At 42.5% G+C, this 11927-nt stretch overlaps 1 protein-coding gene across 1 annotated transcript in view; it reads left to right on the top strand.

The window, feature by feature from the left end:
* Positions 1-5440: 5440 nt before the first annotated feature.
* The window catches only part of LOC119409234 (inactive phospholipase C-like protein 2), a 44405-nt gene continuing 37918 nt past the window's right edge, over positions 5441-11927 (top strand). The window contains exons 1-2 of the mRNA XM_037676079.1: positions 5441-5466; positions 5546-5920. Of these exons, the coding sequence (XP_037532007.1) occupies positions 5687-5920 (234 nt within the window). The 5' untranslated portion in view covers positions 5441-5466; positions 5546-5686. The remainder of the gene's footprint in view (positions 5467-5545; positions 5921-11927) is intronic.

The raw sequence follows: 11927 nt of genomic DNA, 5'->3' as shown, positions 1-11927 counted from the left end.
TTCCAGGAAACAGGAGCGGATATATATATATATATATATATATAGATTGTTATTTAAGAGTTTTATTGATACTTGTTGGTTAGTTCCTGAGAATTTTTGCTAAATTTAAATGACCACATTTAAACGTAAAATATCTGCACCACAGAATAAAACGTGGGTAGTACTCAGACTGACCAGCAGGTGGCAGTGTTGTACAACTCACTTTATGCTTCATTCAAACCACAGCTAATAATTTTTTTGAGTCATAACCCAATAAATCAAATGTTTTTATTTTTTTATATATTCCTTTTTGTTCTTTGTGTTTTTCTTGCAGGACTGTTTTGATTTAGACTGAAATAATTAAATGCAAGTTATCTGATGGGTATGACTAATTTCTGAAGCTTTAATTTAACCACAATTCATGACTTCCTCTGACTCAGGGTGTGACCTTATTTTCACAAGAATCCTGACTCGAGAAGAGTTAAAACTGTTGCCTGATCATCAAGTTGATTTTTTGCAGTCACCGCCTGAATAAAGAGGAAGAACTGGAGAACAACATGACAGGAAATAAGTGTCATGTGAGTTTTTCTTCAGAAATAACTTCGTTAGGATTTATCACGTGCAGTTTTTATTAAATCTGTCATCAACGGCGTCGGACAACATCCCACTGTGGAACAAGTGTTTTTTATAAATAAGTTTACTTACACAATAACTGAAGGCTAAGTTTGGAGTTCCACCTGAAGACAGATGTTTTAAATCAAATACTTTTCTTTTCTAAAAGTATCCAATAAGAGGATTTCAAGCCTAATTTTTTCTGGATTTACTGAAACAAAAACAAAAAAAACTGCCTTTTTCTCACAATAATGACGTGTTTGCTTGTAAGATAAAAACACGAGAGACATTGGAGCGCTGGGGTGATATTAAATAAAAACAGGAAATCAAATTAAAAGCTACAAGCAGAGGTAATAACTTCAAATCATCTTCTAGAACGATCATAATCAAAATTAAATTGTAACTCTTGTGATAAACATCTTTTCTCTGCACATTTTTATTTTATTTGTTTTGGTGAATATTTTGCTACTGTTGTGTGTTTTTTTTTTTAAAGTTTTGTCTTAATTTATTAAACATTTTGTAAAATTCAAAAACACTTTTGTATTGTTTCAAGTTTGTTTCCTTCATGGGTTTTTGTATTTTTTACAGTTCCCTTGTGAAAATAAAACATTAGTGTGATTTATGCACCATTTTATGTATTTTCCGACTTATGAGCTCTTCTAAATGTTTTAAATATTCACTGTCCCGTATATTGGCTCTCTTGATCATCACCTGCGAAGGCAAATCATTATGTTTCTCTCATGTTTGTTAGCAAAATATCTCATGGATGTATTTTAACGAATCTTTCATGAAGTCATCATTTGATTGACGTCTACAACTGATTAATTTTTGGTGTAAACACCATTCAAAATGGCCGCTTTGGCCAGCTGACATTCCAAAAAAATGATACAGTTCAGTTGATTTTACACCCATCAAGCTCCAATTATCCAATTTAGTGCGTTTGTAGTTGTAATTAACTCACAACACATTTCAAGTGCTGCTCATTGAACACGGTCTTGTTGTAAAATTTGAGCTCTGTTTGTCTGTCAGCAAAATAACTCACGTTCCATTGGACAAAGAAAGACTCATTGATGCAGTCATTGATTGATCGATTTGGGGTCATACCAGTTCAAGATGGCCACCACAGCTAATCGACACCAGTCAGCGCAAAACTAGCTCAGCCAGTTTAATGGATGTCACGCTGATGTTTGGTGTGGTAGTAGCTGAGAGTCATCCCCATCACGGGCAGCACCACATCTCACACGAGAGTGCTCATAACGGTATGAGTCCTGCTGTCCTGGAGTCAAGTGTGACCCCAGGACAGCAGGAGGGTTAACACAACATGATCTAAATCTCTCAAATGAAAGGTGGCGGGTGATATGCATTCATGCTGGATTTGGTCAAAACTTCTAAGAGCCACTGAAGAGGGACCGAAGAACCGCATGTGGCCCCAGAGCCGCAGGTTGCAGACCCCTGCCTTAAAATTAAATAAAATTTTGTTTTGTACCCACAACAAAAGAGGCTAGTATTAACACATTTCCTGCCAATTTTCTGCAACTATGTAAATAATTCTAATACTAGGAGAGAAACTTTATTTGACCAACGTCCAGCCTTAAAGTGGGATCTTCTTCCTTTAAGACAAGTTGCTTCAAACACTTACAGTGGTTTGATACCAGTGAGAATTAGGAAAAAAAAAAACAATTAAATAAAAAAGTAATTGTTTTTAAATTTGGAAAAAAATCAGTAAGTCACAATTACGTATCCAACAAACAGGCCTAATATTCATACTCACTTTCACCTAATGCAGGGGTGCCCAAACTTTTTCTCTGAAGGGGCCAAATTTAAATCTATCAGAGGGCTGTGGGCCAAATGCAATAATATAATACATGAAATGCAAATAATTCTTTAAGTAAAGTCCATTTATTTATTATACAGTTATTTAACCTTCCCTTCTGTATAAAGAACATTACAGAACAGGCTGCGTTGGTGGTGGTGGGGGTCCGGGGGTCCTCCCCCAGAGAATTTTGAATAAAGTAGATGCCATTTCCTGTATTTTGGTGTATTTTACACAGGTTTATTACAGTAGATTAACATGAAACAAAAGATGTAAAGTGTTTATGAATGAGCTATCTCTGACTGCGAGCGTTCATGCAACACGGCTGCAGCTCTGCAGGTACAGGTGTTCCCTTCAGGACAAATTGAGGTCGTTGACTGGTCAGTTGCTGACGTGCCTACTGGACTGACTGACAGGTGGCGTGACTCGTGCAGACATTTTTAGACTTGACTGGCCCGTTTGAGACTCTTGTCATTTATTCCATATTTTTTCAACATTTATTCAATATTTTGGTGAATCTAAGGTTTGAGAACTGTTTCCTTACAAAATCCTAATGATGGTTTCTTAATTTTTCAGAGATTCTGAGTTAAAATTTAGGGGCTCAAGAAGGGCACCTACACGATGCTCAGCTTTGTCAAAGGAAATGTTATTCAGCAGCAAGAAACTGCCGAGAGTCAGTATAAAGTCTGTCAAAATAACTTTCCAACTAACATTAAACTTGTAATGGCTGAGTGTAAACACGTTGATTCTTCAAAGGAAATTTTAATATAGTAATAAGGACAGCTTGGCGGGCCAAATCAAATGGCTTGGCGTGGGCCCCCTGACCTAATGCTTTATTACTTCAAATTATTTTTCCACAAATAAAAGACAGACTCACGTACTTGTGTTTAATTTTTTTTTAAAATAAAAATAATAATTATAATGATTTACTTTTCCTTCTTTGTATAAAAATAGCCTTTTATTTTATCCTAAAAAGTAAAAATATCAATACCACCACTGACTGGAACCCCACTTCGTGGCCCATGGACCACCACTTGATAACCCCAGTTGTAGCACGCTTTGCATAGTTTTATCAGAGTCAGAGTCAGAGTTTCTTTATTGTCATTCGCACCTCATGTGGTACATGTGGTGGAGCGAAATTATGTACACGGGGTCCCAGTTACATCCAACAATAAAATGTATAAGAAAAACAGTAATAACATCCAAGATATGAACTAAGAAAAACATCAACTAAATATACACTAAGCACTCATAACATAAAACATTGAACATCAGCACAAACATGAACATGAGTCTGTGAGCAGATGTGCACGCATGAACACATCAACATTGAAACAGATCAGCAGCAACATGAAACAGATCAGCAGCAACATGATATGGTTTTTCACAGTGATTATTCTAGTTAGAGATTCATGAGTCTAACAGCCTCAGGGTAGAAGCTGTTCCTCAGTCTAGTGGTTCTACACTTAATGCTCCTTAACCTCCTTCCTGAGGGGAGTGGGGCAAAAAGTGTGTGTGCTGGGTGAGTGAGGTCCTTCATGATGCAGGTGGTCCTCTTCCTGCATCTGGAGGTGTAGATGTCTGTGATGGTGGGGAGACTGACTCCAACAGATTTCTGTGCAGCCTTCACCACTCTCTGCAAAGCTTTTCTTTCTGCAGCTGTGCAGCCTCCATGCCACACGTTGATGCTGGAGCACAGGATGCTCTCCACTGCACACCTGTAGAAGGAGGTGAGGACTGAGCTTCCCAGACCAGCTCGTCTCAGCCGTCTGAGGAAGTAGAGTCTCTGATGAGCTTTCTTGATCAGGCTGGTGGTGTTGTTGCTCCAGCTGAGGTTGTCATCCATGTGTACACCCAAGTACTTGTAGCTGGAGACCACTTCCACCGCAGATCCTCTTATGTTCAGGGGGGTGTAAATGTTTTTGTTCCTTCTGAAGTCCACAATCATCTCCTTAGTCTTCTTCACATTGATGTGAAGGTTATTCTCTCTGCACCAGCTCTCCAGGTGTTCCACCTCTTGCCTGTAGCTGGACTCATCATTGTTTGTGATGCATCCCACCACCGCTGTATCATCTGCAAACTTTACAATGTGACAGCCTGGATGGGTAGATGCACAATCATACGTGAGCAGAGTAAACAGGAGGGGGCTCAACACACATCCCTGAGGAGAGCCAGTGCTGAGGGTTATGGTGGAGGAGGAGAGGTTGTGGATCCTCACTAACTGTGGTCTGTTTGTTAAAAAGTCTAGTACCCAGTTGCAGATGGAGGGGTTTAGTCCTAGTGTGGATAGTTTGTCCATCAGGGTTTGGGGGATCATGGTGTTGAAGGCGGATATATATGTATTTTTTAACATTTATGTCATTTAAAACACATTTTTCACATTTAATTTGCCTGATTAAAAAAAAAAAAAATAGTGGGCGTGTTTTAAAAAGTGACACGTGACGGAGTGTTTGAGTGTAAAACCGACAGCAGGCTTGTTTTGCCTCGTGCGCGTTCACGAGACGTACACAACTCTGTTCCCTGGATACGACGACTTCACTTACCGACGGTTCGAGTGCCGAAAAACGGAAAGTGGCGCTTTCTTTTGCCGCACGACGTCTCAGAGCGGCCCCTGAGCGGCGGAGGACGGCGTGTTGGGGTTACTTGTTTGTTTTCGAGCCGCAGCTCAACTTGTAAAAACTTCACAGACGGAGCTAGCGCGAGCGCCCGAGTTCAGCTAGCATGCTAACGGACTAGCCGAGCTCACGGACCCGCGCCCCCCTCCTCCCGGTTCTGTCGGCAACTCGGAACCGACCCGGTTCGTGACAATGGGAGGACCAGGCGGCTCTGAAGGCAAGTACAACACAACCAGCCTGAAATGCACGCGCTAATTACGTCATAATTAATCTAAGAGGGCTGAATTAATTTGAGGCGCATTTCCCTCAAAGTTAATTTAAACGGGAAGAGGGTGACGGCGTGCTCGTGCGGTGCGTCAAATCATTCGTTGCGCACGAACAGCCGGTGTCCGTAACAGAGAAATGACTGGCGCATGTGTTTTCCGGCGTGGTGCGTTCACGGTCACTGTAAGTGAACATCCGCTTTCATTGGACCAGAATGCCAGTTCCTCCTCTCACTCATGTCAGTGCGTGTGTCTCTCCTCAGAGCTCCGTGCACGGAGGGAGCCCCTCGAACCGTAGGAACCGGCCGGAAACGTCCACCGGGAGATGATACGGCACATGTCCAGTGATACTGGAGGAAACCTGAAGCTCTGCGACGTTTGAGTGTTTGCGTGTGCGCGCCTGCATGGCGGAGTTCGGGGAGGACGGCAGGCTGCCGCCGCTGAATCATTTCGGGGGCTCGGCCGAGCCCAGCGACGAGGCTGCGGGCAAGACGCGCCGCGAAGTGTCGGTCCTGAACGGAGACTGCGGGACACCGGAGGACATCATGGTGGTCACACCTGGCAACCACGCAGCGGAAAACGCCTCGCTCGAACCGGATGCCAAATCTGAACTCCCACGCAGGAGCAGCATCATTAAGGTAATCCACTGAAGTTCTGCTCTGGTTCTTGACACGCAATCTGCTGCACATCTACACTGAAAACACGGGTGGGTGTGGGGGCTTTAACATCCTAAATGATCTGCTACCAGACTTGTAAGTGGGTCACCAGAAGCATAGGCGTAGCCAGGATTTTATGAGGGGCGGTTCGTTTGAAGAAAAAGTGGACCTGTAGGACTACTCTGATTGGTTCATTGGCGGTGGTACACATAACTTCAAATGTGTAAACAAGCTAATTAGCTAGCTAGTTAAAACACTGCTGTGTGAGGTAAATCTGTGTTACCAAATAGGCGGTTGTGAGTGGAGAAAGAGCAACACACTGAGAGGGGAATAGCGTGTGTGTCCAGTCTTCTATTCAGAACTCATCCCAGACACGAACGAACACTTCGGTACTCCCGAGTCCCGCCCGAACATACAAAAAAAAAAAAAAAAACACCGAAGAAGAATGAAAGACGTCATCCTCTTAAAGGCACAGTACCACTCCTTAACTCTAACAACATAAATGCAAACTAAGCCCGCAAATAATAACATTACTTCAATTGCAAAAATAACTCATCTTTTTACTTTGCTTTGTTAGACATTGTTTTTTATGAATGAAATTACTTCACCTCGCAGTTCTATATCTCGCGGGAGTTGTAGGTGGGACTTCATTGGCAAAGTGGGCGGTTCGTTCGAACCCCCCGAACCCCCCCTGGCTACGCGCATGCCAGAAGCACCCCTTGTGCAGTATGTGGAGATTGTTTTTACTGTAAATTTAGCGTAATGTGTTTATTGCAGCGTGGCTGTTCAAAGAGGCAGGATGTGATGCGGGAAACTCGCTGTGCACAGGAGGCTTGAAAGCACAATGGGCTTTGTACTGATACAGAAGTCTGAACACAGGATGTGTGATGCATGCTGAACCTTCGACCCCTGCCGGATCAGGTGTGGCTGCGGGGGACCAGTTTGTGCCGCCATAGTTAAGTGGAGACACGGAGCAGACCGTCAGTCTGCTGGGAATGTCGGGACGGGTCGGTGAAAATCTTTTGGCTTTTATCTTTTTGGAGTTTAGCGCACGGACTCTGTTCGTGTTTGCTTTAAGCGTCTGATTGGTCGTCAGGAGGACTCTGGTTTAGAGAGGACTAAAGGTCTGATCTCACTGGGCTTCGACTGGTAAAGGCTAGGCGGTGACGGAAATAAGAGACACTTGGCAAATGTTCCATTGCAGTCTTGTTGAGTGGCCTGCGGACGCTTTTTGAGAGGACAATTTTTGAAAATCACTACTTTTTTGTCGGGAACTTGGTACGGATGGTTTTCCAGGCATGTCCGACTGGGAGGACACCCTGGGGAAGACCCAGGACACGCTGAAGAGACTGTCTCTTGGCAAGCGAGGTGGCTGTGGAAAGATGTCTGGACCTCCCTGCTCTGAGACCAGACTCACAGATAAAGGATGGACTGGGCTTATTGTCGTGTGCACCGCTCGCAAAACTGTATTCTAGGTTCTGTACATTATTTTCTTGTCCACATGCGCTTATTTTTTTGCATGCACGAGTTTGCGTGTTCCTCTCGTGCTTGCGTGGTTTTTCTCCGGGTACTCCGGTTTCCTCCCACAGAACAAAAACACGTTGGGTTGCCTTCAGGTCCAGGCCTCCGTTGCAAAAGAGATCGGTGATCTCAATGGGATTTGCCTGGTTGAATAAAGGTTAATAAAATAAATATTTCATAACATTCAGCATGCTTCGTACCAATCTATACAGCCACCTCACGTTTATAATCTGGACTACGTTTTAGAATTTACGATGTTTTCTGTGTAAGCGCTCTGTTCTGGAGTCAGAAAACATCTCGAGCGGGACTGAAGGCGCCTCGTTGACTCTACTTTGAGGGAACGTTTGTGGCACGCGTTTTTGCACACGCTCAAAACTTGAGCGATAAAAGGGTTGGCCTCTGACTCGCGCACGGAAATTAAGAACCCTAAGAAAGTTTTAGACTCTTTGGAGACGCCCTCGTTAGTGCCGTCCAACAAAAAAAAAAAAAAAAAAAGGGAACAGCCGTGACCAAACCAAGAGGCTTCTTCTAATCTGTTGTAGGACAGACGCTACAAGAGATCCTTCCTGCCCACAGCCATCAGCATCTATAACAACTCTTTAATGAAACCAGGATGAAGAGTTATCACAACATATAATTTCCCTCTGGGATTAATAAAGTAATCTTTTTAAAAACCAAACACTTTTTTAATCTGTGCATGGACACAAACCGGCTCGGTACGGAACGCACAGAGCAAACCGTTCTTTAAGTCTTATGAGATTTTTACGTGCTCTTGTGATTTTTAATTTCTGCAGCGTTCTGCGCTGAATGCGGTTGTTTTAGCTGGCAGTGGTCGTGGTTTTTGTGGCGTATTGGATACAGACGGCACGAGAAGTTCTTACTGTAGTTTTGGTGTCTAAAGTATTTACAGATATGACGCGTAACGGACGGGAATGTGAGGAGGGCTGATGAACGTTTGTGGCTCCTGCTGTTCCTCCTTTTTCTGAGTTGATTCATCGTGTTGCAATGAATCAGTGACCACAGCTCCTTTAAAAGAGAAATATCACCCTTATTTGACTAATTGAATCAACTGCCAAACAGTTATTGGACCCACTGTGTTACTCTTCAATGGATATTGACAGATCATCAATGCACATCTGATTAGATGAAGTAACCTGTGTTTTGATGTTGGTCCAATTGTTTTTGATTAGTATACATGCTTTTTTTAAACATGTGTGACTACAGTAGAGGTATGGTGGATGATAAACACAATTGTTGAAGGCGTGCATATCACCTGCCGCCTTTCATGCCAGAGTTTTAGGTCTGTGTCCTTGTAATGGACTGGAGAACTGTCCACGTTGTCCCCTGACCCCTGGGGATGGATACCAGCTCCCCAGGAACCGTAAAGGGAGTTGGATACACGGATGGCTCCTCGTGATTTCTCTTCACAGCGATCTGAACCAGCAGAGTCCATTTAGAAACCTGGACAGTGTTTACATGTCACAGAATTCTGGTTTCTGTCAAACTTACTCCAGTTTGGACTCTTCTGGTTTCTCATAACAAAAGGACAACCATGTCCAGGTTTCTGAAAGAAGAACGGGATGCACGTTCACCGATCATTGTCAGAATAAAGGTTCTCACTTAAAGTCACATTGAATCAGTGCGTTTTGGTTTTGGTCCGTCGCCACTTTGCAAAAACACAGAATTTGGATGAGTTATTATTTGTCAAACGTTTGTCTCAGAAGCAAAATAAAATTATAAAAATGGATAAAATAATGATTGCACATGGATAAAAACAGGCGAAAGTTTAACCGCAGGTGTTGTGTTTAAATACACGCTTACGATGCCGCCTGCACAGTCGCACGCTGTAATTATGTAATTAAAGTAGTGAGCAACTCTGTGAACTTCTGTTTTAAAGAACAAATGATCACTAAAACACTTAAGATTAATTGGCACGCATGCACGTTTCAAAAGGATGCGAATCAACTAAACGTGCATTGAACTGACTTCATATATTGAAATGTTTTAAATGTTTTTCAGCTCATCTTATAGGTTGTATCAGTGTTGGGAATATTGCTCAAGGATAGCAAAGATGATGACACTTCCTTATATTGCGTTAGTTTACAGTATGTTGAAAGGCTCTGAAAGGGTTTTCTGTTGCCACCGTCAGCAACTATGTAATGTAAACCTCCTGCTGCTGTAGCTGTCAACCCGTCCGATGCTGCTCTGCACAAAAAAATCTCTGCAAAGTGAAAAGTTCCCTGAGTGGATTAGGAGCAGCACGTACAACACATGGGAGGAACAAAATCTGTGTTAATACCGTGTGCTTTTTAAATTTACCATTTAATCAGATGATCGAAGCTGCATAAATGACCGAGTCTGCGTGCTGTTTGCAGAAAGTACCAGTTAGTCCTAATTTAAAATCTGGAGCTACACAAATTTACAAGCGAAAGAGAAATGACCAGGATTACAGAAGCGCAAATGTAGATAAAGTGTAAATAAAATCTGGGAGCACGCAGCCAATCAAACTTATTAATCCTCAAACGCCACAATCCTCAAAGGACCATGTCCACTATTTTTCTGCTGGAGTAAAATTTATCCTCTGAAATCGGTTTAGCCGCTGCTCCATAAGGGTTCAAAAGGAAGAGGGCTTCAAACAAGACCTTGGTTCTCGGTAAACAAAAGCCCCACAAAACTCAGTTTTTGTTTACTCTGACCTAATTCAGGTCCGAATAATAAGGACGTGCTGATCAGGTGGCTCAGCTGGCAGAGCTGTTGCCTCTTCAATCGAGACCTTTCTGGGTGGAGTCTGCATGTTCTCTCTGTGCATGCGTGGGTTTTCTCCAGGTGCTCTGGTTTTTACTCCACAGACCAGAAACGTGCACAGGCGTCTGCAACCTTCACGATCAAAAGAGCCTTTTTTTTTTTTGTTCATTACATTAAATGTGTCCGGAGCCGCAACAACCTGCTACAACATATCAACTGGTGGCTCATGGGCCACTTCAGGTTTGCTGGAGGGGGCTGTTGTGGCCAGTAGGGGTGACATTATAAAGTAAAAAAAAATATCTAATGATTAAGAAAAAAAAAATTAAGAGAAAGAGGGGGAGGGGATCAGTTTTTACTTTGATTTTTTAAATAAAAAAAAACAAACTATGCAGACAATTCTTTGTATAAAGAAATAAAGCATCAAGTTAAAGTATGTTTTACTCCTTGTACTCGCTCCAGTGTTCACATATTTGCAAAAGAAAAGACAGAAAAACAGTTTGAACCATACGGGAAATCTTTTTCGTTTCGTTTAACCAATGACATTCAGTTTTTTATGTCCGCGACCCCTGTGACCCAGAAAAAAGAGTGATACTGTAATAATGCCATGAAAGTAAACAGACTCTGATGCAGCTTGAATTGATGAAACTTTACAAATGAGAGGGAGAGTGGCAGCAATTATCGTCACTTTGTTTACCGAAGAGAAACCCTCAAGTTAAGAAATCAATAACGCGTGTGTGTGTGTGTGTGTGTGTGTGCGTGTGTGTATAGTAAGAAAGCCATAAGATGTGTAGTTGAAGACGTGTGCGGTATCTGCCTTGATGTGTAAAAAATCCTCCGTGTGGAGCAGATATGGTTGGATCAATACTCATTAGGAAGCTTTTATTGGATTTAAAGTTATGTAATGTGTCCGTCATCGGACCCAGCTCTGCTTCACTGACACAAATAAAAATAAGATGGTTTGTACTGAATGGTGAATCTGCAACCAGTGCTTATTATTCACATCTTTGTTCAGTAAGACAAATAATTTGTGGTTTGCTGTTAACTGTGATTTGCATTTGTGCATGTGAGGTTTGTAGAGAAGGCCCAGTCGTGATGGACACGCTTATCCACTGATCAACTTGATGCATTTGCCTCTTGCCACCCTGTGAATATATTATTTTAGATATGCCTCTGACTTCTTTGTCTAGATGGTTATTGGAGCATTCTGCTTATTTTTGATGGGGGCATTTCAAGCTCAGCTGTCGATTATGGTTGTGTGACTTGATGAATAGATCAGCCGTCAGGGATTTGGGTTCTGTCAGGTGGAAATTTTGTTATAAACATTTTAATGGGAAATAATTTCCACCTCATTTTAGCTAGTTTAAGTTTCCCTTTCAAATGTTTGACCTGTAATTGACTGAATAATTAAAAAACAAACTTGAACACAATGTAATACGCCCTGATTATGTGAGTTTCACTCAATTTATTTCAAGCTGCAATGTCGGTCCGGTCCGTCTCTAACCTCCAGACAGGTGTCGGTCCGGTCCATCTCTAACCTCCAGTCAGGTGTCGGTCCGGTCCTTCTCTAACCTTCCGTCAGGTGTCGGTCCAGTCCGTCTCTAACCTCCAGTCAGGTGTCGGTCCGGTCCGTCTCTAACCTTTAGTCAGGTGTCGGTCTGGTCCCTCTCTAACCTTCCGTCAGGTGTCGGTCCGGTCCGTCTCTAACCTTCCGTCAGGTGTCGGT

The sequence above is a fragment of the Nematolebias whitei genome, chromosome 5 (genome assembly GCF_014905685.2).
Source record: "Nematolebias whitei isolate Nwh7 chromosome 5, NemWhi1, whole genome shotgun sequence".
NCBI lineage: Eukaryota > Metazoa > Chordata > Actinopteri > Cyprinodontiformes > Rivulidae > Nematolebias > Nematolebias whitei.
The sequence above is the reverse complement of the archived record's forward strand: the minus strand, read 5'-3'. Positions and strand labels throughout refer to the sequence as shown.